Source organism: Periplaneta americana, chromosome 13 (genome assembly GCF_040183065.1).
Source record: "Periplaneta americana isolate PAMFEO1 chromosome 13, P.americana_PAMFEO1_priV1, whole genome shotgun sequence".
NCBI lineage: Eukaryota > Metazoa > Arthropoda > Insecta > Blattodea > Blattidae > Periplaneta > Periplaneta americana.
In genome coordinates this window covers 120,193,045-120,220,990 of record NC_091129.1, presented here as the reverse complement: position 1 = coordinate 120,220,990, position 27,946 = coordinate 120,193,045, and the positions used below count along the sequence as shown (strand labels likewise).

Here is a 27,946-nt window from a genome sequence, read left to right as displayed (position 1 = left end):
TACAGAATTATTTCAACATGAGTTACTCGTACGAAGGACGAAACTGGTAATTGGAATTAGGTACAATAGTCTATAGTGTGATAATATGCACAAAAGAACTGAAGCCTGTATCGAAATGAATGGCCACCATTTTAAAAAAATGTGTTTAAATATCCATATTATGATTACTTTTCAATTTAACTTCATTCTCTATATTGTACGCTAATGTACTGTAAAGTACAATATACATTGCATAATTAATACGTCCGAATGGATAGCTCAGTTGGTGAGTAAAAACACTAAGTGGTAATACAGTACTGTATTTTGATTAAACAAAAGCCTAATGAAAATTATCAAACTCAAAATTGTGATATTTCCTAGTTTACATAATTGGATGAACTACTTTTCTTCCCTCCTATACCTAGTAAAGTGATTTGTATTTTACGCCAGTAGCATCGAACTCCAGTCATGGAAGGGGTAGCAAACGGTGTTTCCTGTTTGAATCGTTAATAGAAAGGTATAGCCAGATTAATATTAAAAATGTTAGTAAAAATAAAATGATGTCCCTATATAAATATTATATCAACGATACTGATTAGCGCGGAGAATAACAAACACGTGTGGAGAGGTGTAAACTTGAGTTGAATGAGACGATAATAGATCCCAGTTATCTTGTCATTGAAGTCTGTACTGTCTGAGCGCCAGCTCTGAAACCGCGGCAAGAATGTAGTGGTACCGATAAGGTGGTGATGACGTAAGACTGTACTATACTAGGCTAAAAATATACACTGCGGCAGGAATGCGGTGTGGAAGGGATAAGCGGGTAATGGTGTTTGAGCTAATGTTTGTAATACGGAGGAAATATCCATACACAGCTGGCCGTGCTGAGTCACATCCCCCCGCTCCCCACTTCCTCATATCGTACTGTTTTAGAGCTGGCGCTCAGACAATCAGTGTTGCCAAGTTGGCGATTTTGTCACCAGATCTGGTGTTTTTGGGAAGCCATTTGGTGCCAAGAAATGTCATTTAGCGACATGTCGAAATTCTGGTGATTTTAAAGTAAATCTGGTGATAAATAAAATTATTTCATTTATTCTGGTTTTTCATTTAATTAACCTCAAATATTAATTGATCGGGAAAACTTTGGCATGACTTAGTGTTTCAAGAGGTACATAAGTCAACGCATCGTAGTTTTGTTTCATTAGCAGTTCGCTTTGTTAGTCAGTCGCCGGAGCGTTTAGCTATACAACGGCCTTTTTAAATTCGTACCGTACATTGTTTCTTAAAGTAGTGCAATGTTGCGTTCAGTGATACTGTTGCTTTCTCATTTCTAACTCTTCCACACTTAATTGCCGATATTGAACGTGTGTTCAGTGTAGTGACTTTTGACCAAAAGTAATTTCGTAAATACAGGGACATCATTTTATTTTTACTAACATTTTTAATATTAACCTGGCTATACCTTTGGATTAATGATTGAGACCCAAAAACACCGTTTGCTACCTCCTTCCACGACTGGAGTTCGGTGATACTGGCGTAAAATACAAACAAATCACTTTACTAGGTACAGGAGGGAAGAAAAGTAGTTCATCCATTTACGTAAAGTAATTTTAGGTTTTGTTTAATCAAAATACAGTACACTATTAAAAATAAGTGTTTTTACTCACGAACTGAGTTATCCATGCGAACGTATTCATTATGCAGGGTATATTATACTGTCTACAGCACATTAGCATACAATATAGAGAATGAAGTTAAATTTAAAAATAATCATAATATGGATATTTAAACACATTCTTGAAAATGGTGGCCGTTCATTTCGATACAGGCTTCAGTTCTTTTGTGCCTATTATCGCACTATAGACTATTACATCTAATTCCAATTACCAGTTTCGTCCTTCATACTTAGTAACTCATGTTGAAATAATTCTGTACCTACTCTATAAAAGAGTACCTTACGTGCTGTAAATTCAGTCTTCACTTCTGCCCGACCCGCACAGATAAAATTACTCAGACATACTATCTACTGTCCGTCCAAGTGGTTATGTCGCAGGATCGTAGAAAGGGGGGAATCACGTGATAGTTAATTACTTAACGAGCCCCTTTTATTTATGTTATTTTAAACAGTTGCATAATATTACGTAGACGTCCAATTAATTCCTAAGAGAAATTAATGTTTTCAGAAAAGAGCTAAGAAAGCCCAGCCACTAATCTTTACAATGGAGCGAGCAGAAGCAGGTAGGGGAAATCGGAATGCGACGTAGGCAAACGGACGACAGTACCTGTGAGGAAATATGATTCAATATTGGAAGTTTTCGTCACTGGAAAACTCGAACATATTTCTGAAACGTACTATAATCACTAATTCAGTACTGCGGCCTGGGTTCTGTATGGAGGACAGTTGGAACTTCGTTAGTAGAAGTAAAAATAAAATGATGCCCCTGTAGAATGACAATTGAAACACTTCATGCTATTACGTGCATTAAATTCGGCTTGAAAAGAGTCAACAAATGCTGCCATAGTTATAGTTTACCAGAAGATATAATTAAACAAATTGATACCCTACAGTCATATACGCCCCTGAGCGACAACTTCTGGAGAGGAGGATGTTGTCTTTGAAGAGGAGGGAGAACAGTAAATGTTGTAAGTTTTAAGATAGGATTATAATTCGTGACTAATGGGACGTATCCTTTATTTGTAGGCTATATTAACACAAACATTTTACCATATAAGTGAAATCTGAAAAATGTAAATTTTAGTGATTTTCTGGTGATTTTTGTATTATGATTTGGTGACATTTGATTTCACGAGTTGGCAACACTGCAGACAGTATGTATCTTTTGACTTGGAGTTGTCTGGAGCATATATAATCACAGTCGACATCTCCTCAAATAGCCTATATTGTACAATTCGCAACAATGTCTTGATCTTAAAAGAGGACATGCCGTTCAGATTTGCTCTCCCAAAATCTAAATCTCATACTTGTAAAAACTGTACTAAATATATATTTTCCTACCAATAAATTCAGTACAGCTTCTAACTATTCTTAAGAGATTGATGTTGGAATTTTCTTTTTAACTTAGAAACATTCTAGAACAGGCCTGCACAAGGTTTGCGCTCTCCGAGCCGGCTCACAGCTCATGAGCGGAATGCAGATATTAACTGCGCTCTGTATAAGGGTGGACTGGAAGAAGAGGTGGATCTCAAAAGGAAGTACTATTACGAATGCTTATGAAATGAATTCCCTTTCAGTGTTTGTAAAATTATCTTGGACTGTTATTAATTAATAAAGAAATATTTCTTTTACAGAAGTAATAGAAATTCTATAGCTACTTAAATTTACAATATCATTTTGTTATATTTTTATTTATCAGTACATCAAAACGAGGTTTTATGCTGTTGGCAGCTGAAAGGAACAGTAGCCTGCTGATCGTAATGAAACATCAGTTACAGATGTTCGATGTTGATTATAGGAAACATTTGCTCACAAATATAAATGTTGAGCCAAACATAGCAATCATTTTCACAGCCAGCCTGTGTAGTCGTGGATATTATTGCTAATGTTTAGTCTTGTGAAACTCAAGCAGGCTAGTAGTATTATTCAAACGATCTTTAGACCTTAGATCACATTGAAGATCAATAAGTTCGAGCTGTAAATCGTTAAATGTTATGTTCCGTCTTTTAGATTCCTCCATACTGTACTGTAGCAGTAGGTAAGCAACGTGAAACAGTTACTGAGAATAGGCCTACACACTGCACTCCACTAGATATAACTGAGTGGTCGTTTCTCCCTCCTCTACCCATAGCAAGTCTATGTCATTCTGACGTATCTTCCTCTCCGTTTCGGCGAGAGGTAAACACCGCTCTCCCGCTCCGGAGGAGCGCGCGCGCACTGATCGAACCTATCAAGTTGGCCATTCCCTTTCTTCTGAGTTTAATAACCAGACATCGAGATTTTGGACCCGATAGAATAAGTTTACTAAGTCCATACTATAGGCAGCTTTGTCACTGTGTTTGAGGTGGATGGGAGTCGGTAGAAGGAGAGACATGTGTACATAAAAACCAAGTCCAGTCCAGTCTGCTGGTGCTGTACAGTGACGTTCCAAAGAAAGACAACTAATTTATCAAACATTAAAATAAAATGAATGTTAGAGAAGAAAAATTCTGTAGGACCAAAAAATTAATCTTTACGTAGAATAAAATAACAACCTATAATCCGAAATTTTCAAAATAAATTAATATGCATTTCCTTTCGGCTTCTTTCATAAGCACATGTACAATACTTACTTACTGGCTTTTAGGAACCCGGAGGTTCATTGCCGCCCTCACATAAGCCCGCTATTGGTCCCTATCCTGAGCGATTAATCCAGTCTCTATCATATCACATCTCCCTCAAATCCATTTTAATAATATCTTCCCATCTACGTCTCTGCCTCCCCAAAGGTCTTTTTTCCCTCCGGCTTCCTAACTAACACACTATATGCATTTCTGGATTCACCCATGCGTGCTAAATGCCTTGCCCAACTCAAAAGTCTAGATTTAATGTTCCTAATTATGTCAGGTGAAGAATACAATGCGTGCAGTTCTGTGTTGTGTAACTTTCTCCATTCTCCTGTAACTTCATCCCTCTTCATCATCATTTCACATAGATCTAGGAATAACTCGGATTCTTTATTTGTAAGTGAATCGGACACAGGTGGAATTTCTTCCCTCTTAAAGAGACAAAATGTTTATGTGTGAAATGTGTTTTCGAGAGTTACAGTGGGTCTCAAGGTATCGTTTTTTGTCTCCCCTTAGTCTGACATGACACAATTTACATGTAACATGATCCCCTTTTATTTAAAAATAATAATTTCCGAACTCCTGCACAAATAAATGCGTCTTAGAGTCTTTCACGTTTGGCATACTTACTGTTAATTATATTCTTACGACTAATCAGATAGGCCTAGATAACCACATGCATAAATCAAAACTAGACTACTATCTCCTGTCCTCTCTTCTGACAAAGTGACCTAGACATACAAGACTGTTTTTATTATCAGAATAGTACCTCCTCTCCCTGCCTTATGAGTACGACTGAGTAAATAAAGTACATGGGACGACAAATAGGTCGCTACCCTCACTGCCCCCACCCACTACCGTCCTGATTTCCAAATTGAAATCGCACTGTTTTCTTCTATCGGGTCTGAAGTCTCTAAGCCTGTTAATAACTTTGTCCCGCTTCTCTATGCCTTTCCGCAATCTTTTCGAATGCTAAATATGTTTTGCTCTTCTTCCAACAGTCCTCGGTGTTCTTTCAGTCGACCTATAAAAGGAATTATTATGCCACACCTCTTTTCTTCTCTCGCGCGCGCTCATTTTCTCACATTCACATGGTTTATGAGTATTTTGATTCTTTCCTTTCTTGGAAACAGAACATGTAAATCACAATTAATTACAAATATTGAACAATTTATTTTACTGCACTAGTCATGCATAATATTTACAAAATATTTCGATTGTAGGAGTTGAGGCATGTCCATATATTAGTCAAAATATAGAATTATTATAAAGTTAGGAACACAGTTAAAATTAATATATTTTATACACATATTGAGGAATCAAGAGGTCTTAAGCTGCAGTTAAATAAATATGCGAAGAACGGAATTTACGAGTAGTTCTTGCTTGCTGAAATAAATGCTTCCATGTTATCATGCAACAAATAAATTTGGTGACTATTTGGCTTGTTTATTACACACGTTTTCCAAATTTCAGAAAACGTTTTTAAATCTTCAAACGAGAATTCGTATGGTACAATGTGACTATGAATGTGGTACAAACGTCACTGTCATATTAAAAACATTTTGGACAAAAATGCATCTGGGAGGCGGAACTTGTATCATACTTTCTTGTCGACCATTAATTAAGACGTTTGAAGAAACTTACTTAGTTCATGATAAAACGAAATCGAGAACATGAAGAAATAGAGATATTCAGGTTGTAGAAATTCTTTCTGAAAACTAAATCCTAGCTAGCCAAAACCGGTAATGTGCTAAAGCAAACTCATGCAAATGCCATACAGCGGAAAATTTTCCGCAAACGTATGAAAATATATTCTTATAAATTGCAAATGGTGCTTGAATTGAAGGAAGCTGATCACGAAAAGAGATACGACTCTCCACCACGTGTTTCAGCTCAGATAAAAATTGAACTGGAATGGTTATCTCGAATACTGTATAGAGATGAGGCCCAATTGTGGAATCATTACCCACAATTGTCAAACATGTACAACAGACGATCCACATACACCAATGAACGCAACCCACAAGACAGGATTTAAATGGCAACTGTTTACTGTGGGAGGGGTTGCACTCTACAGTGCAGTGACGGATTTACAGACAGTTGCGCCACTACACTCCTACCTACCATATGTAATTAGAAGAATTAATTCACGTGATATTTAATTAATCATTTTTCAAAGCAATTTCTTCGAAATTGGGATTTATATCTGTGTATGCTATTTTCAGTTGTAAAAGGAGATGAGCATCACTTACGCGGGACTTCATAAATTTCTTTTTAGAAAACAGCTGTTCGCATTGGTGAATACATACTCATTATTTTGAAGCAAACTGTCTGAGCAGTGGATATGTAGTATTGGACAGCTTTTTAAAAATTTTAACCCCAGCAAACCTTCACATTCTGCTTTCAATAAACTATCATTTTGCAAATCCAGTACCTCTAACTGCAATTCTGGGATAAAATTTTAAATTTCAACATGAATAGGAGTGACAAAAATATTGAAATCTTTGTCCATCCTTTGAAAATCACTGAATCTGTGTTCTTTGAACTCGTATAATAGGTGATCTATTTTAAGGATGTACTTATTTAAGTTAGCGTCCTGAATATTTGTAGCTGATCCTAAACATAAGAAATGAAAGAACCGCATTTCTTGTAAGTGTGATATCCTATCGATTCAGTTGTTTCTGCGAAAGATATTGTATCACTAATGAAGCTCTGAAGTACAGCAGTCCAGTATAATCCGCCACGACATTTTCGTGAGGTGGGAATGGGGAAGGTAGGGGGTAAGATTGATGCTTCGCTGAGGTCTGACGTCACTGCGGCAATGCCGCAGGAATGGCCGCCACTGACATACACAGACTAAATCCTATTCTTCACACATTCCAAAGCCATTTAGTTCACCTTTATTGCTCAATTTCTTTCGCCAGTTATATTAATTTCAACTATGTTAGTTTCTTTATAGTAACCCTGTATAATATTACGCTATTCTTTAAGTTTCAACGGTAAATTTGATGGAAATATGGCCATTTTAATGTTGATCTACTGTGTGAAGAATTTCTTGGGTAGACTTTTTTAAAACTTATAACAGTTGACTTCAGAAAAGAATCATTTTAGCATCCATGACCTTCTTGTATTCGAGACATCCGGCATGGTTCAGTTCTTCATACTTGGGGATAGACTTCTTAGCGTTAGCTAGCCATCTGGACACGTTTGGATACCTGGTGATGTCGAATCCAAATATCTGGAATATAGGATGTGTGTCAGAAGTGTGCAAATAAATATGTAAACGTAAAAATATAGTCATTATTAAAACATCTATTCTGTGGTCTGGACCACCTTGTCCGTTTTGACATCTCTCAGTTATTGTCACCATCTTTTATTAGGTTAACCTAGTTTTCTATCTCCTTGAGTATTATGACACATTGTTGTTTCATTTCTTGAATCTTTGATGCGCTCAAGTTGTTCTTTGCGCTTCCTTATATACGAATATATTAAATCATTGATGCATGTAACATTGAGTTCTTAGCTAATAAGCAAACATTCTTATGGAGGCAGATAAAAAAGTTATTTTCTTCCACCATCTCGCACCATTAGAATATTTGCTTGTAAGCTACGGTGACCCACTATAGTAATATAGAGCGCGGCAAACAATACTAGACCCTGGTAATGTGCTTGCCAGTGTTGCCAATCTGTTTAGACTAAAAATCCCTGATTTTCCTCCTATTTTTTTCCCCTACATTTCAATAAAAATCATTAATTTCGAAATATAATTTCAGCTTAAAATCGAATAGTAATCTTTATTAACAGAACTCATAATATCAAATAGAAAACAATTAAACGGTCAATATAATCAAAAGGCCTATATAATTTTTACACTCATTAAGCCTCATAAAGTACTACCAACCGAAGAGAACTTGCAAGTTTTTATTTCACGACTAGCCTGCTATCGATAATCTCCTTCCCCTCACTTTTGGAATGTTGTAACTTTAATATCTTCTCAGAACAGGGCTTCTACAAAAGATCTTTCCGGTTTCGAACACATGTAACTTACGTTCTATGACTGAGGTGCATGAAAATAGTACCAATGGAAAGAGAAACTCAAAAAGTTTACTTCCGTACCTTAAAGATGTTCAACGTGTCCCCACGTAGGTAAGCGGATTTTCCGATCCCAAGATTCTGAGGTTATGTCTGGTCACCTTATCAGAAAAGTGGCTTCGTCAGAGAACACCACGGAACGAATAAATTCGTCATCGTTTTCAATTAAAGTCTGCATACTTATGCAGAAATTTCTTCGTAGCACTTTGTCCTCAGGTTTTAGGGCTTACAGCAACTGTAGTCGGTACGGATGAAATCGCAACCGCTTGCGAAGAATCTTGCTTTAAAATCAGTTTACCATTTACGGATTGTAGGCTCACTGGGTGGATCTGCACCAAACTTTGTTCGGTAATGCCGTTGAACATTAATAACCGATTGGTTCACAGAAAATCAAGTTTTCTGTCCTCTATAGCAGCCATTTCGCCTCGAATGCGCTATTATGGGGCAGTGTTACCAACTAGGAAAACAATGCTGCTACAACTAAACTTTTTTAAGTTCTCTTTCCATTGGCGCTATTTTCATGCACCTCAGATTCATAGAACGTAAATTACATGTGTTCGAAACCGGAAAGGTTTTTTTTTTTTTTTGTAGGAGCCTTGTATAAAGAATATGTTTCAATTGAAGGTTTTCTTTAATTTTAAAGGGAAGATTAATTAATGGTTATTTGCTTATGACTCTATGTTAATTTTGAAATACCATTGCACTGTTTTGTCAGGTACCCAGCTTTGAAGCAATTAGCACTGATAAAACCAACAGTTTATTACCACAATAGAGAGACAACAGAGTAGTACCACAGTCTACTATATACAGTCACGAAACTTGAGTTTTGAGGGTGCTAGAAACAATAGACTGTGCTTATTAACTTGAAGATAAGCAAAGATGCGGTAACAATAAAAGAAAGACTGATATCGAAAGCTGCATGACAGAGCAGGTCGCATTTAAAATATGATTGTAAGAGCCCAAAGGGAAAGCGAACGATTTGAATTTAGAAAAAATTGTCTAAGAAATGTAGAGGAATAATCTTTGAAGAAAGAAACTAGGTCCGCGGCCGTTTCTTTTATGTTGATATTCATATTTTCAGTCTCCATAGTAACTTATATGTTGACTTGCAGTCAGCAGCGTTTGTCTCCGAATGGATTTCCCGTGCATTTTTCATTGCATATCGTAAAGATTTGCTCTATGGCTGTCGCACAAGATGTTTTAACTTCAGTAACTGTACCACTAACAGATAATATAGGCCTATACAGTAAAGACCCGATATAGTACAGACCAGTGTTCGGATTCGGATATAACGCGGTAGAAAATGTTCCATAGAAAAAAAATATATATATATATATATTTATCCGTGAATATCAATTCTATGAAGTTTTTTTTCCTTCCGCGTTGAGAATTTTTTTTCGTATCATACACGTGGTGTACAAAATAAAGAATAATATGTAACCAACCTCATTTGAACTTCTCACTTTACACTTACATCATTTGTTGTTAATAAACAAATTTCTCTCTCTCGGCTAATTCAGCATCAGTGAATCCTTCCATTAAGTCAAGTGAGGTTCCTGCAAGGTTAATCACCTTAACTGTTTATGCTGAAATATAATGACATCGAAAGGCGTACGTATAGTCTAAACTATACATGGGCATCGTGCCTCACTTGAGAATTTGTGCCTCACTGACCTTCACAGAGCTTATCGCTCTGAGTGACATCATGTTCACAGTCCCCTTTCCTCCCTCACGTAGCTCCTAGGCGTGGGCAGGTTCTATATCAGTTTCATAAGCAATATCAGTGGTGGAATAATGACATTATCAAAGCAGTGTGTACGCGTTAAAAACGATTATTTCATGAGAAATGGAGGAAGAGTTTTTTTGCTGTTGAGAAGGGGATAACATACGATGCTGAATTAGAGGGTAAGACAAATTAAATGTTATTTTTCATACTATTCCGAAGACAATTTATGATCTTAACATTTGCATAGTATACTAAATACGATATTATACCTTAAACACGCTGCATTAAAAGGTACGAGGAATTAAATGTTGTTTGTACGTATTATTTCCAAAAGAAATTTATAAAAAAAATATCAAATGTGCGTAGAAAACGAAATACGATTTTCTGAAATTATTTTAGGTCGAGAACGTGCAAATCTATTAAGTAATCTTGAGAAACGCCAGAATATTCAAGAAAATAAACGTAGACAACGTGATGGAATATTATTGGCTAGTTACGCAATTTCTCGCCTGTGATTTAAATCAATTCAATGATGGAGAAATAGTAAAGAGGTTTATGATTAAAGCTGCCGAATTAATTTGCCAAATTGAATAAAAGTTTTCGAGTCTCTCACGTTAACCAGGCGCTTTCCTAATAATTCGCCACTGACCGCCTTAGTGATTACGATAAGGTGACGCAGGTCACTGCAGTTTATATTTCCCATCCTACTCTGTAGTCTCCTCTCCTAGTAAACAAACTATTTCAAATCGAGTGCCCATGTATGGCCCTAAACTGACAGGTGTTTCATAGTACTACCATTCATGAAACATAATACCGTAAAATACATGACACATTTATGGAGAAACTGTAAGGGAAAGGGAAAAGGTGAATAGGGCGTTACTACACTTGAATGTTTCTTAAATATCAACATATTTGCACATCCCTCCCACCCTGTATTATAATATGACTGTTAACTGGTATACCTCTGCACTTGAGATTATAGCGATGAGAGGGAAGTCCGCGATGGTGATGTGGTCGCCTGCAGCCCAAGTCTGTCCTTCCAGGTACTTGTCCAACATGACGAAGGCGTCTTCGAATCTCTTGAGCTTGGCGGGGTCCCCTTCTTTTCCCTGGTACAATATGGGCGCCTACACACATACATGACTTCGTGTAGCTCTGAAATATTGTTACTTATAAGTATGTTTTAAAACTTTAAATGTAACGGCAGGATTTTCTATCTTGGCAGCGTTAAATTACGACTTACATAAGGAACTTTTTCTCGAAAACTGTTGAAGCTACACACCTGGTGTTTTTACAGCTCGTGTACACATACTGTAACTTGCCTTTATACTGGAACAGTAGTTTTTATCTATTTCCTTACTGAGAAATAATTTTTTTCTCCATTTGTATATTTTTCCGACGATTTGCAGTAATTACCCCTTGTAACATCTCCAAAATTTAACAGATTTTAAATACATTATTTCAGTACAGTAAAACATACAAATGAAAAAGAATTCATAAAAATTGGACCTTTCTAGATTAAATAGGAGGGGAGACAAGGTTCCTTTTGTGTGTAAAGAACTAAATTTAACGGAAATAGAGCGTTAAAATAAGATGCATACAGTGTGTAAACGATATAAATTGCCAATATATTTCTGGTGATAGACCATAAATTACTGAACAAAAAAGTATAATAAAATGTTTCTGTAACTTCTGTAGTTTCCCTAGAAAAAAAATATTATCTATGAATCGAATGTTTTTGAAAATGATAGTAGACCGTCAATATTTACTTCGTTCCGCCACGTACATTGCAACTATGCTGATATCCTTGTTTTCAAATCATTGTACTACCACAGTCTAGTATATACAGTCGCGAAGCTCAATACGTAGTAAATATGCAAACATTAGATAGTTGTTCACCACTAGGATCGCTAATATCTCCTCATTATAGGCGATGCAAAATAGTACCGTCACAGTCTATTGTTTCTAGCACCCTCAAAACTCAAGTTTCGTGACTGTATATAGTAGATTGTGGTACTACTCTGTTGTCTCTCTATTGTGGTAATATTAGCATGTGTTGGACTGAAAGTCATTGGCAATGACGTTTACATTTACTCGAACAATAAATATTATACTACTGCCAATCCTAAAAACATGATATTTTAGGAATTAAAAACAGAAACAGAAGAAAAAAAAATTCACTATACATCATGTTTAGTAGACCGAGATGTGCAGTCTGTATAATTTTGGCAGTTTATATCGTTTACACTCTGTATACATAGATTACTTCTCAGAAAAACGAAAAATTAACACGGACATAATTTTAGTATAGGCATAATCATATATGATATACCGATTTAAAGAGGAACATTAAAGAGTAAATTGGAAAAATAAAAATTTTATCACATTCACCCTCAAAATCTGAAATTTTTTTGGAAAATGAGCTTTAAACTTAAAACCTATAGGCCCTATCCCTTCTCAGAAAATCGAAACATTTAAATGGATACAATTTTAGTATTTACTTAATCCGGGCTATTGTATGGATGATGATGGTGATGATATTATGTGAAATAATGATGGCGAAATGAGTCCGAGTTCCAACGCCGAAAGTTACCCAGCAATTATGCTTCAAGTGTTTGAGGGAAAGCCTAGGAAAAACGCCAACCAGTCATTCCATAGTCAACACACACTGACCGTTACTCTTCAGCGGTGGACTAGATACATTAATAAATTGAATAAATCAAATTATAAATGGATCTCTTTGTATAATGTAATATACACTTACCGAACTTCTTCGTATTTCATTCTAATACACTTGAATAATTGTCTTATGCGGAAACCCCACAAGACACATTTTTTCTCAAATTGATATGCTATTCATATAAATTTGCATGTTTATATTTGTATAATTCTTCAATTTCTTGGTTTAAATATACATTTGAAGTGTTTTATATGGCAAAATTGCCCTTCTCCGACATCTTCACCTAAAATTGTTTTAAAGAAATAACATTATTGTTCTAGTTGTGAATTCCAGAAACACCACATGTCCAGGCAATTCAGATTTTTTCAAGAAAATACTAAGGACAAAAATTAAAGTTCATGTGGGCTATTCCATCTCAAATCGACCGAAATATAGAGAAAATTGACCTTACAATTTTTAAATACAATGAAACTTTTTCTGTCCGTTGACAACTATGATACAATGCTTTGCGCAAAGTTTGAGGCATCAGAACTTAATAGTGTTTCAATTAATAATATTTAAATTTATCGTATTTTCATAAAATTAGCAACTTTAAACTGTTGTGGCTCCGAAATCCTTTCACCCAATGATCAAAACCATGGTTTATTTTGATGCTGAGAAGTTAAAGTTTATATTGACATATAAACAGATTTTCTTACTTTTTATGGAAATGGAGAAATTTAGATTTTTCTTCATTAAGACGCCTTTGCCCACGAAAAAATATTTTAAAAATATATGGTTAGATTCCGCATTGAAAGTACAAATAAACACATATATTTTACTGATGGTATGTTGATAAGAAAGTATTAAAAATATGAAATAAAGAAAATAAATAGTACGCGCGTGAACTAACCAGCTGACTGTGAGACGGGAGGTAGTCGAGACAAGCAAGGCCAGGAGGCAAACCTGTGATGTGTCGTCTAGCTGTCATGGCTGAGCTAGCTTTATGACAAAGTTTTAATAACACAGGAGTAAAATGACGCCCAACGCTCGCTTATCTTCAGCTCTCGGCCAGTACGTGCGGTACTGCGCCGTTCAAGTCTAGGCTTGTGAAAATAATTTATTTAATACCCTCGAAACTTATTGCCGAGCCACTAAGCAAACAATGCCGAATCCCTCTTAATAATGCAAAGTTTTTTTCTCAATATTTTTTTACATTTTTACAAATGGCCAAAAAGCCTAAAAGCAAGTAAAATCAGATTATCTGTCTCTCTGTGTACAATAAAAAATAAGGATTACTTCTTAACATAACCTACCAAATGTCAGCTTCAAAATAAGCTCTCGTTCAATGTTCTGCAGTAAATGGTTCCAGAGTTCTGAGAGCTGAAAGAGGCTTGTTTTTATAAAATACGCTAAATTTGTCGCTCAATAATACGAAAACCGTTTGACTTTCGATAGTATATTTTTGAAAATGCACTCCCCTCAGCACCTTGTATAAGTAGGGAAAAAATTAGAGTATAAAAAATGCGAGGTTTTTTACTGACGATTTCATATTATGGAATAGCCCATGTAGCCTATGTCAAACACTAGAACCACTTATTATACTTTAATAAGAAAGTCACTTCAAAATATCAAACACTTTTACTGATAATCAGTTTTTTGTGCCTCCTTAAAGTTTCTTTCAAATGGACATGTGGGGTTTCTGCAATTCGCGATTCACTTACGTAATAGTCTGCATATCTCTGCGACATACATGTGGCCTCGAAGAACAGTCTGTGGTTGACTATAGCCCTCTTCTTCGGGTCCTTAGGGTACAGAGAATCGTCCTTGCCATACTTATCCGCCAGGTAGCAGATGATGGCGCGACTATAGGACGAAACGTCACAAATTAATATCACTCAGATTTAGTACAGCATACAGTGACGAATTTTGAATTAATTTATCCAGACTTATGCTATTTCAGAAGTAGGCTATACCATTAATACAAGATCATGTGACTTTTATAAATATGGTTAATGTTCTCGAACAGTGGCTTGTCTGGCTACAGGTACGATGTATATGAGATCGATTCTCGGCAAAAAGTGGAGATTTACTTTTTAACTCCCATTGAGATTGGCTGTATGTCAGTTTTTTTTTAGTCTTGTCTCAGACAGTGGTCTTCCATTGTACAGGGACATCATTTTATTTTTACTTCAATTTTTATTGTACCTGAGTTTTTTAATGTACTTCACTCCCACTCCCTCTATTAGTAAACTTCCAGTCGTCGTCCTCACAGAACCAAGACCGCGTATGCAGTCAAACTCGCCTTAAACAGTACTGAGTTAGTGAGTATAGGCCTAGTACGTTCCAGAAACATGTTCGCATTTTCCAGTTACGAAAGAGCTTTCAATATCGAATCATAGTCTCGCACAGGTACTGTCGTCCGTTTGCCTACGTCGCATTCCGGTTTCCCCCACCCGCTTCTGCTCGCCCCTCTGTAAAGGCTAGTAGCTCGGCTGTCTTAGCTCTTCTCTGAAAACATTAATATCTGTTAGGAATTGGACGTCTACTTAATATTATATAACTGTTCAAAATAACTTAAATAAAAGGCCCTCGTTAAGTAATTAACTGTCACATGATTTCTCCCCTTTCTACGATCCTGGTACAAAACCACTTGGACGGTCAGTAGATAGCATGTCTGAGTAATTTTATCTTTTCGGATCGGGCAGAAGTGAAGATTGAATTTACAGTACGTAAGGTGCTCTTTTATAGAGTAGGCACAGAATTATTTCAATATGAGTTACTAGTACGAAGGACGAAACTGCTAATTGGAATTAGATACATTAATCTATAGTGAGATAATATTGACAAAAGAACTGAAGCTTGTATCGAAATGAACGGCCACCATTTTCAAAAATATGTTTAAATATCCAAGTTATGATTATTTTTCAATTCAACCTCATGCTCTAAATTGTACGCTAATGTGCTGTAGACAGTATAATATACACTGCATAATGAATACGTCCGAATGGACAGCTCAGTTCGTGAGTAAAAACACTTATTGTTAATACAGTACTGTATTTTGATTAAGCAAAAACCCAATGAAAATTATCAAACTCAAAATCGCAATATTTCCTAGTTTACGTAAATGGATGAACTACTTTTCTTCCCTCCTATACCTAGGAAAGTGATTTGTTTGTATTTTACGCCAGTATCATCGAACTCCAGTCGTGGAAGGGGATAGCAAACGGTGCTTCCGGTTTTAACCGTTAATCCAAAAGTATAGCCAGGTGAATATTAAAAATGTTAGTAAAAATAAAATGATGTCCCTGTACCAATAACATGTCTAGAGTGCCTCTCTTAGCATTTAGGATGTAACGAATTCAAAACATGCTGGGATTATTGCCTATAATAATAATAATAATAATAATAATAATAATAATAATAATAATAATAATAATAATAATAATAATAAGGTGAATGCAGAGTATCCAACGCCACTGAACGATTATTTCACTTTTATCACTGCCAATGTTGCGCTATAATCGTATATGCAAGGTAGGTTATAACAAAAACCTAAACTAACCAAACATAACCAGTCCAAGAAGCAACAAGTTATACTAAATATGTGTAAAATTGGCCTATGTCTATATAGTGGGCGGGACATAAGTAACATTGACCAAGAATAATAATAATAATAATAATACTAATAATAATAATAATAATAATAATAATAATAATAATAATAATAATAATAATCAGGTGAATGTAGAGTATCCAACGCCACTGAACGATTATTTCACTTTTATCACTGCCAATGTTGCGCTATAATCGTATATGCAAGGTAGGTTATAACAAAAACCTAAACTAACCAAACATAACCAGTCCAAGAAGCAACAAGTTATACTAAATATGTGTAAAATTGGCCTATGTCTATATAGTGGGCGGGACATAAGTAACATTGACCAAGAATAATAATAATAATAATAATAATAATAATAATAATAATAATAATAATAATAATAATCAGGTGAATGTAGAGTATCCAACGCCACTGAACGATTATTTCACTTTTATCACTGCCAATGTTGCGCTATAATCGTATATGCAAGGCAGGCTATAACAAAAACCTAAACTAACCAAACATAACCAGTCCAAGAAGCAACAAGTTATACTAAATATGTGTAAAATTGGCCTATGTCTATATAGTGGGCGGGACATAAGTAACATTGACCAAGAATAATAATAATAATAATAATACTAATAATAATAATAATAATAATAATAATAATAATAATAATAATAATCAGGTGAATGTAGAGTATCCAACGCCACTGAACGATTATTTCACTTTTATCACTGCCAATGTTGCGCTATAATCGTATATGCAAGGTAGGTTATAACAAAAACCTAAACTAACCAAACATAACCAGTCCAAGAAGCAACAAGTTATACTAAATATGTGTAAAATTGGCCTATGTCTATATAGTGGGCGGGACATAAGTAACATTGACCAAGAATAATAATAATAATAATAATAATAATAATAATAATAATAATAATAATAATAATAATAATAATAATCAGGTGAATGTAGAGTATCCAACGCCACTGAACGATTATTTCACTTTTATCACTGCCAATGTTGCGCTATAATCGTATATGCAAGGCAGGCTATAACAAAAACCTAAACTAACCAAACATAACCAGTCCAAGAAGCAACAAGTTATACTAAATATGTGTAAAATTGGCCTATGTCTATATAGTGGGCGGGACATAAGTAACATTGACCAAGAATAATAATAATAATAATAATAATAATAATAATAATAATAATAATAATAATAATAATCAGGTGAATGTAGAGTATCCAACGCCACTGAACGATTATTTCACTTTTATCACTGCCAATGTTGCGCTATAATCGTATATGCAAGGCAGGCTATAACAAAAACCTAAACTAACCAAACATAACCAGTCCAAGAAGCAACAAGTTATACTAAATATGTGTAAAATTGGCCTATGTCTATATAGTGGGCGGGACATAAGTAACATTGACCAAGAATAATAATAATAATAATAATAATAATAATAATAATAATAATAATAATAATAATAAGGTGAATGTAGAGTATCCAACGCCACTGAACGATTATTTCACTTTTATCACTGCCAATGTTGCGCTATAATCGTATATGCAAGGTAGGTTATAACAAAAACCTAAACTAACCAAACATAACCAGTCCAAGAAGCAACAAGTTATACTAAATATGTGTAAAATTGGCCTATGTCTATATAGTGGGCGGGACATAAGTAACATTGACCAAGAATAATAATAATAATAATAATAATAATAATAATAATAATAATAATAATAATAATAATAATAATAATAATCAGGTGAATGTAGAGTATCCAACGCCACTGAACGATTATTTCACTTTTATCACTGCCAATGTTGCGCTATAATCGTATATGCAAGGCAGGCTATAACAAAAACCAAAACTAACCAAACATAACCAGTCCAAGAAGCAACAAGTTATACTAAATATGTGTAAAATTGGCCTATGTCTATATAGTGGGCGGGACATAAGTAACATTGACCAAGAATAATAATAATAATAATAATAATAATAATAATAATAATAATAATAATAATAATAATAATCAGGTGAATGTAGAGTATCCAACGCCACTGAACGATTATTTCACTTTTATCACTGCCAATGTTGCGCTATAATCGTATATGCAAGGCAGGTTATAACAAAAACCTAAACTAACCAAACATAACCAGTCCAAGAAGCAACAAGTTATACTAAATATGTGTAAAATTGGCCTATGTCTATATAGTGGGCGGGACATAAGTAACATTGACTAATAATAATAATAATAATAATAATAATACATTAAATAAAAACTGCAGTTGCAATAATCAATTTATCGTCTATGAATATCCTCTGTGGTTGAAGAGACGTTAAAATAAGGCTTTACAATTGAGGACGTAAAATGCTGTTCTGAGATATATAGAGTTGAAATAGAGCAGTGCACTAAATGCGCTAACCAATGAGTGTGAAACTGCTGTAAATGTGTTTTTTTTTTTTTTCTACAGAATACAACAGAAATGCTAAAAGCATTTTAATCCATTCGTATAGGCCCTATATTTAAGTGATGCATGTTATAGACCCTTTTTGTGGAGAATGTACTTTCAATTCAAAAATAAATATAAGCTGTATGTAGTCTTTATAAAAATTTATTATTATTTATATAGTTATATAAAATACAGCAGTATTATTAATAATATTCCTTAACATTTTTAGAACTTGAGATATTTTCCACATAACATAGCAAATAACGAACATTTCGAAAAGTTAGTAAGTTTTCAAAACAAAATAACGAATCGTGAATATTTAGACTTTATGACATTTTTTCCACACAAAGTAACAAATCACGAACATTTTGAAAAGTTAAAAATGTTTTCAAAACAAAATAAGGAATAGAAGTTTATGAGACAAGGTAATATATAATGAACTTGTTGAATAGTAAAACATGTTTTTCAAACAAGGTAGGATATTATTTTTGTTCAATCCACATCCATATTTTCCACACGATTTCCCTCCTCATCTCTGTCATCTCTTTCACTCCTCTCTTCATCTTCCATAGTCTCAGAAGATAGACTCATAAATTGAGCGGCTTTCCTCTTTCACATATGGAAACAAGTCTCTGACATCGTTAACTTTTCTTCAGTGGAACTCGAGATGCTGATTGAAGATCCAGTCTTACAGGGCGCAGTTTTTCATGAATTAACATGTTCTATAGATAAAGGACGTATATAATACGAGGGCTATCCATAAAGTAACTTCCGTTTATTTTTTACAAACCTGTGAATGACGTTACAGAATGGGGTTACAATACGTTTGAAAGTATACATTCTGATTTATTTTTCCACATAGTTTCCAGCACATTGAGACACTTGTAGCGTTTGATGAGCTCTGAAATTCCGCAAGCGTAGAATTCGGCCGCCTGCGACTGGAGCCAACCTACGACGCTGGTTTTCAACTCTTCGTCATCGTCAAAGAGCAACAAAATATCATTTTTAACGATAGTGGGTCATGAGTTTGTTTATATAAAAATCATTATTAAATGTAAAATGTAAGCAACATCGATCATATGCGGAGACCAAGAAGGAGTTCTTGGAGAGAAATGCCACAATTAACGCTGAGCATTACTGTAACACACTAACAAACTTGAAAAGGGCCATTCAAAACAAACGTCGTGGCATGTTCAACCCTGGGGTGATTATCCTGCATGACAACGCCCGGCCGCATACAGCGCTTCGTACTGCGACCAAACTGCAAGAGTTCAACTGGAAAGTATTGGATCACCCTCCCTATAGCCCAGATTTGGCGCATAGCGATTACCATCTCTTTATGCACATGAAGACGTGGCTTGGCTCGAAGCGCTTTGACGATGACGAAGAGTTGAGAACCAGCGTCGTAGCTTGGCTTCAGTCGCAGGCGGCCGAATTCTTACCCTTGGAGCATTTCAAAGCTCGTCAAACGCTACGACAAGTGTCTCAATGTGACTGGAAACTATGTGGAAAAATAAATCAGAGTGTATACTTTCAAACGTATTGTAACCCAATTCTGTAAAGTTATTCACAGGTTTGTAAAAAAATAAACGGAAGTTACTTTATGAATAGCCCTCGTATATTAAAATAAACAGATTTACTAGCCTTGTTGTTCAAAATTTCTCAAAGAAACTTTGTGGGTGTAACAAAGAAACTATGGAGAATCGATTTATGCATTTTTCCTGAAAAAGGGCTTATGGGGCTATGGGCCCTTATTATAGCTACGTTCTCAGTTGCTATCATCTTATCGTCTATGAATATACATTATATATTAATTTAATAGGGACGTAAATAAAGAATTACAAATACAATTCTTGTTATCTTGTTAATTAATGCACTCTTCAGGTTAAAAAAAGTTAAATGAAGAATTAGGATTACATCTTACTGTATAGCCTCTTTAATAAAAGAGGTGTTAAATTAATCATTATAGTAAAATTATCATCTTATCTCTTTAACTTTGTGGTTTAAAATAGATTTCAGTGAATGATTAAACTAAAATTATAAATGCCGTCTTATGGTCTGTGTGAAGTCTTTGTTCTTGAATGTAAGATAGCTGTATGAACTTCCACTTACCTTTCACACAGCACGAAGTCGTTATCCACCATTGTTGGCACGCAATGCTGGGGTGTTAACTGCAGCAGAAGAGATCTGCATGTAGGGTAAGCATTGGTAATTTCGTGATAATTTCATGAAAATTGATTTAAAATGCAAATGTGTAAATATATCCTTATTCCGATTTTTTTCATTTAAAAGACTATAATTTGCTGTACAAATCTGGAGACATAAAAGATTGGACACGTTCTTGAACAAGTGCTGAAAACCACTTTTACAACTTAAGATAAAAGGCTGGTTATTTCGTGATATTACATTGATAATTTCGTGAGAGGTAGAAGAATTGTGGAAAAATTCTTTAAAGTCAAATGAAATTCCCATTTATTGTTACAAGACTTCAAACATAGTAATTCCGTCTAATATTCATAGCAAGAAAACATAGAAATACATATCAACACATAATAAGAATGAAATCAAAGTAAAAATTGAAATTAAAAAGGGATCTTCTTTGCCCTGAATGGGGTGAACGCTTTTATTACGGACTTTACTATAGCCTATATTACTAGGGTAACTCCAAAAGTAATGCAAAACATTTGTTTAAAAATTATATTTTTATCCTACAGCTTTGCTATTTTCACAGAATGTAGATGCATCCTTCAGGAACAAAATGTCACTTTTCCACACAATCCCCGTCCCTTTCAACTGCCTTACGTAACCTAGGAACGAGGGCCTGTAGACCAGCATGGTAAAAGTCTGGACCAACACGTCTGAGCCACTCTTTAGTAGTCATCTTCTAACCTCGTTCCGCGAAGGGATCCTTCAGTTTACCAAAGAGATGGTAATCGCACGGTGCCAGTTCAGGCTGTAAGGCGGGTGTTTCAGAGTTGTCTATCCGAATTTTCTGATCTGGTCTGTGGTCTTGTGACTGACATATGTATGGCTGTACGTTGTCGTGTAATAGCAGAACATCCTGCTTCTCCCGATGTCGTCGAACACGACTCAGTCGAACTTGAAGTTTCTTGAGAGTTGCCACATACGCGTCAGAATTAATCGTGGTTCCGTGTGGCATGATGTCCACAAGCAAGAGTTCTTCTGAATCGAAAAACACAGTAGCCATAACTTTTCCTGCCGAAGGTGCACTTTTGAATTTCTATTTCTTTGGTGAATTTGCATGATGCCACTCCATTGTCTGCCTCTGTCTCCGGTCAAAAATGGTGGAGCCATGTTTCATCTTCTGTCACAATTCTTGCAAGTAAGTCATCTAGCACTTATCATTGGCACTTAGTATGATAACAAATCAAACAGAATCTACACTGATCCCATTGCGGCCCCCTTTTCTTTTTTGTTATCACATCTTATCTTCAGATTTCTAAAATTCGTATTGTAATACAATTTTTAAAATAGTATAAAATGTAACGCTTAATGCTCAACAAAATTTCGCCTAAAACAGCTAAGATTTCTATCAGTAAAGCTAAGCTAAGACTACAGCTGTATCTAAAATTCCAAAAACATTTTCTAAAATTTCATTAAGATATAATAAATCATTGTACCTAATATCATATGCTTACCTTTAGTAATAAGCCTGTAATGTAATTACAAACATCCACAAAATTTATACGCCTGAGAAATCGAGGCTAACTTTCTCTCTCTAAACATAAAAGCTCACTGAAGCAGCTACAATAGTCACACATAGCGTAGCTGTATGTTTCTGGAAACCGGACAACATATGCAATCCCTTGGCGGAAATTTGAATCTCGTAACACTATTGGATAGTTCACGAAAGAGCAAAAAAAAAAAAAAATATTACGAAATAACCACTGCCACGAAATTACCAATGTTTACCCTAAGTACCATAGATCTGTCTCGTTCTAAAATATACGGCTGTTATAATCCATTAAAGTTTGCTAAATGTTTGTCATTTATCTGGAACTTCTGTGATTTGCTATTTTTATCAATAATCCAGCAATTTCTTTCAGTCACATGGTAAGGTTTTTTTTTAATATTCGTTAAATAGATTAATGATAATGCTTACGACAGTGATGGCCTTACCTTGACAAATTCAGTTGTCATGTGCTCCCCTTTGTACAAATCCAAGAATTTTAAGTTCAGTTCAACCCCCAGGGCGCTGGCAGCCATCGTAACGGCACGGCATGGCGGACTGACAGCCATGTAGTACAGATCTATCGGCATCTTTATTTCGTTTTACCAACTATCACTGCAAAAAAAATAATAATTTCAAAACAAAACACAAGTTAAAGTCATACACTAGAGAGATATTAATAATGCCCCATAGCTTACTTTTCTTCAATATTTTGACGATAAATGCCGAATATACAGGATGTCATTAATTTCATGGGGTTATTTTTTTTTAGATATTTAAAACAAAAGAATGTAATAAAATTTCGGTCGTTTTTGCTTCTTTTTCGAGATAAAATTGTTTTATATGAAACATTCTATTAGGTGTTTTGGAAAGCCATTCATTTAATTCCCAATATGCTCAGTAAATTTAGGAGAGTAGTGTATTATGATAAACAACTGAAAGAATTTTTGTTTAGTCTTTTAAATGTGCAAAAATTTGAACCCAACGAATGTAACATTTAAAATTCCTTTGTAGAACGAAAAATTACATTTGTTCGGATCAAATTTCTGCACATTTAAAGGACAACACTAAAATTCTTTCAATAATTCATTGTCTTTTAAATTGACTAAGCATATTGGGAATGAAATAAATGTATTTACCAAAACACGGTATGAAATGTTTCATATTAATAGAAGAAAAAAAGAGCAAAATTGTATTGAAGTTTTTTGCTTGAAATTTACCAAAGAATAAAAACCTGACATGTATGACATTACTTCTGATCCATTCTGTATATATATATATATATATATACAATTTATGATATATATAATATCATAAATTGTACGTTTACTTTGATTTCAAACAACATTCTGCTTAGTCAGTTTTCGTATTTCATCGTCGTGAGGAGCTGGAATTATAAGATTAAACTTCATTATCGATTCTCGAGTTTTTATCATGTGTGCTCTCAAACATTAGTTTACGCCTTCTCAGTCATCAGTGGGTGACTAACTTTGAACGATGAGTTACTTCTACCGCTAGGGCTATCTGAAAAATACTACGATTCCTACTGCATTATATATGATTACAATTAAATTAGTATTGCCACTACTACCGCTATAGTGGAAACTACTTACTGTCAATGTTACTATTAACGCTTTACAAATGCTTGTGCTACTGCAGTTGCTATTAATATTATTCAGTTACTTCTCCTACAACGTATACTGTTATAGGCCTAATACTGTTTTCACTTTAAACATTTGTGGTCGGTTTTTCCAAGTATTGTTAGAAAATTTAACGACTGTTAAACTCTAAACAGTTTGTTAATTAATAAAATTGCATGTTTTCAACACCAGTTTGGTTTAACAGATTGTTAACAGTTTATTAATTTTAAATGTAGGATTTCCGCCAGTTAACTCTTTTAACAGTTAAATATGGCCGATGTCTCCACAGCTGTTCGAACAGAAGTTGCGAAATTAATATTTTGTGTCTCTCTGTAGGGAATGTTTAGCATATGACTGGTAATATAACATTTAAAAAATACTTTGGACTGTTTAAATACATCAGTGTTATTTTATTTCTTTCGTATTTCGTATCCATAATAGCAATGAGGAAATATAACCTAACTTTGTAATTATTATTCAGCACGTCACCTACAACTTTCATTTGTCAACTGTTTGCTTATGGAGCGTGGCCTATTATAACAGGTTGTCATTTTATGCAAGTTTCATGATTCACTCTATAATATAGAATTTAAAGATTAATTTTAGCCAATCAAAAATTGTCTTACATGTGTAGAATCATTACCAACTACTGTTGAGTAGTTAAAATAGTGCTAACAGACGTTATAGTTAAGTGTTGGTTATCTTAAACGAAATTATGTTGAACAAATGGAAAATACATTTACAAAGCGTTAAAAATAAACAGACTGTTAATTTAACATTCGTTAAGCAAAATTAAACATTACTTGGACAAACTGGCCATTAGACTACTACCTTCACTGCAACAAATTAATGTTAGTACTAAAACTGTTCCACTACTACCACTATTACTACCGTTCGTTGTTCCTACATTTCTACCAGTAATACTTTTACTCTTTCTACTACTAATTTACTGCTGAACTACTACTACCACTAATACTGTTCTATACTGCAACTATTACTGATATTTTAACTACTACTACTACTACTACTACTACTACTACTTCTGTTGTAGACTGTAATTGTTGCAGATATTTTCACTGCTACTACTACTAATACTGCTTCTACTTCTATTGTACGCTGCAACTGTTAGTGATATTTCACTGGTACTACTACTACTACTACTGTTACTACTACTACTACTACTACTTCTGTTGTACACTGCAACTAGTGCTGATATTTCACTGGTGCTGCTACTACTGTTACTGCTACTAATTCTGTTGTACACTGCAACTATTACTGATATTTCACTGGTACCACTACTACTGTTACTGCTACTTCTTCTGTTGAACACTGAAACTAGTACCGATATTTTCACTCCTACTACTACTACTACTACTACTACTACTACTACTACTTCTGTTGAACACTGCAACTATTACTGATATTTTCACTGCTGCTACTACTACTGTTACTGCTACTACTTCTGTTGAACACTGAAACTATTACTGATATTTTTACTGCTGCTACTACTACTGTTACTGCTACTACTTCTGTTGAACACTGAAACTATTACTGATATTTTCACTCCTGCTACTACTACTACTGCTACTTCTGTTGAACACTGCAACTATTACTGATATTTTCACTGCTGCTACTACTACTGTTACTGCTACTATTTCTGTTGAACACTGCAACTATTACTGATATTTTTACAACTGCTACTACTACTACTTCTGTTGTACACTGAAACTATTACTGATATTTCACTGGTACCACTACTACTGTTACTGCTACTACTTCTGTTGAACACTGGAACTATTACTGATATTTTCACTTCTGCTGCTACTGCTACTACTACTACTACTACTACTACTACTACTGTACACTGCAACTATTACTGATATTTTCACTGCTGCTACTACTACTAGTGCTACTGATACTACTTGTTTTACACTGCTATTACTGATATTTTAACTGCTGCTGCTACTAGTGCTACTACTACTACTTCTGTTATACACTGCAACTGTTATTGATATTTTAATTGCTGCTGCTACTGCTGTTACTGCTACTACTTCTGATGTACACTGCAACTATTACTGATATTTTCACTGCTGGTGCTACTTACTACTACTACTACTACTACTATTACTACTTACTACTGCTGCTGCTACTACTACTACTGTTGTTACTGCTACTTCTTGTATTGCTACTTTTAATGCAACACCTACTAGCGTGTAGTCGATATCAATGTAGGAAAATCACTTCAACCAGTTTTAAGGTTTAGAACCCCGAAAATTTCACCGTAAGAATCCCGTGCCACATTACATAACGAATGATTTTTGTCTATCTTAACACCGCATGGTTGTATATAAAAGAGGAAATGTAATACTTGCACTCACCAGATAACAGTCTTCACTCCTTGATTTTCGTATGTCAACTGATTTAATTATGTTACCCCTGTGACCTTCTTATCCATGCTCTAGTGCTCGTGGGTAATCACGTGACATTTCTGACGTAATTGTACAGAACGATGGTACTCGGCTTGTGACGTCAAAGGTTGTTGTTGAGTTTAGGAGAGTGAGCGGACAAGTGACTTTCATAGACATTAGGGATGGGATAAATTGTTCTTTTTAAGAAACAGTTTCGACTGTAACTGTTTCATGAACGAAACTGTTCCAAAATAACAGTTTCAAAGAAACAGTTTCATAAGGATATATTTACAACGTCAGTGCCAACTGTTACAACCTCTCATATGTTTCAGGAACATGTTTCAAAGCCCTTGAATCATCTTAGATCAGCTGTTCAGTGTATTATAACGACCAAAATAATTTTTCGTAAGTTATTGTTACAGAGTACTGTAAATAACTACAATTAAAATTGAGTCGATGTTAGTAAAAATGACGCTTATAACCTTAGGAGAGCTTAATAACGATAAGACATTCGACAATGTTTTGTTCGGTACCGGTATATTTATTAACACCATATCACGGCACCATAAACATTTATTCTCCATCAATGGGCAGCTAATAATTAATATCGGATTTATTAGGGAATTTGATTCGTACAAATAAATTCCACGGTACTACACTGTTGCACGAAGACCGTGTGGAAAATGTATATTATCTACTTTCGATTGGAGGTTGATGATAGCGCTACATATGACCTTTACAGACAGCAAAGAGGAGGGAAACTGTTTAGAAATTGAACTGTTTACTCTGAATTTAATTTGGGGATGACAATTAATAATAGGCCTAAATACAATTAATAATAAATAAATTAATATCTAATTATATATACCATAATAATAAAGAGGATATGGAAGTGAAAAGAAGCAATATTAGATTATATAATTCCACTTTAGAAAATATGCCCACGACATAATAGAAACTCAGGTTGATAAAAACGCATCTAATGCATGCTTAAATGGTATTACATATAACAGGAATATTTACACACAGAATAATAAATTTTACAGGAGAAAAAGTTCGTCCAAAGGGCTGGACTCGGGAAGAGTACCCAAAACGCTCATTGCATTTCCACGTTGAATTGCAATACTTAAACGTTGACGCAAATAAGTAGTGCAACGGTGATCACCAGTAATGGAGATCAAAATTTGGCCGATTTGAGATACCAAAACTTTAGCGTCATGACTCCAAGGACCGAAGGTCTCCACAGCAAAGGGGACAAAGATATAATTGTCTAAAAGATGAGCATATTTATTGACTTTATTTTTCACGGCTAATTCAGCAGCAGATGCTACGCGTCTGGAGGTATTCGGCAAGTGAGATGGAGCTAGAGTGTCAACACAAGTGGAGTCCCAAATTAAAGATTT

General features: G+C 34.7%; 1 protein-coding gene across 1 annotated transcript in view; it reads right to left on the bottom strand.

Annotated features, from left to right (window-relative positions):
* Window positions 1-5,332: 5,332 nt before the first annotated feature.
* LOC138711653 (uncharacterized) overlaps window positions 5,333-27,946 on the bottom strand; it is a 124,798-nt gene continuing 102,184 nt past the window's right edge. Inside the window, exons 13-17 of the mRNA XM_069842785.1 lie at window positions 22,945-23,097; window positions 20,917-20,975; window positions 14,462-14,603; window positions 11,041-11,205; window positions 5,333-7,498 (exon numbers count right to left, since the gene is read on the bottom strand). Coding sequence (XP_069698886.1) covers window positions 7,352-7,498; window positions 11,041-11,205; window positions 14,462-14,603; window positions 20,917-20,975; window positions 22,945-23,097 — 666 coding nt within the window. The 3' untranslated portion in view covers window positions 5,333-7,351. The remainder of the gene's footprint in view (window positions 7,499-11,040; window positions 11,206-14,461; window positions 14,604-20,916; window positions 20,976-22,944; window positions 23,098-27,946) is intronic.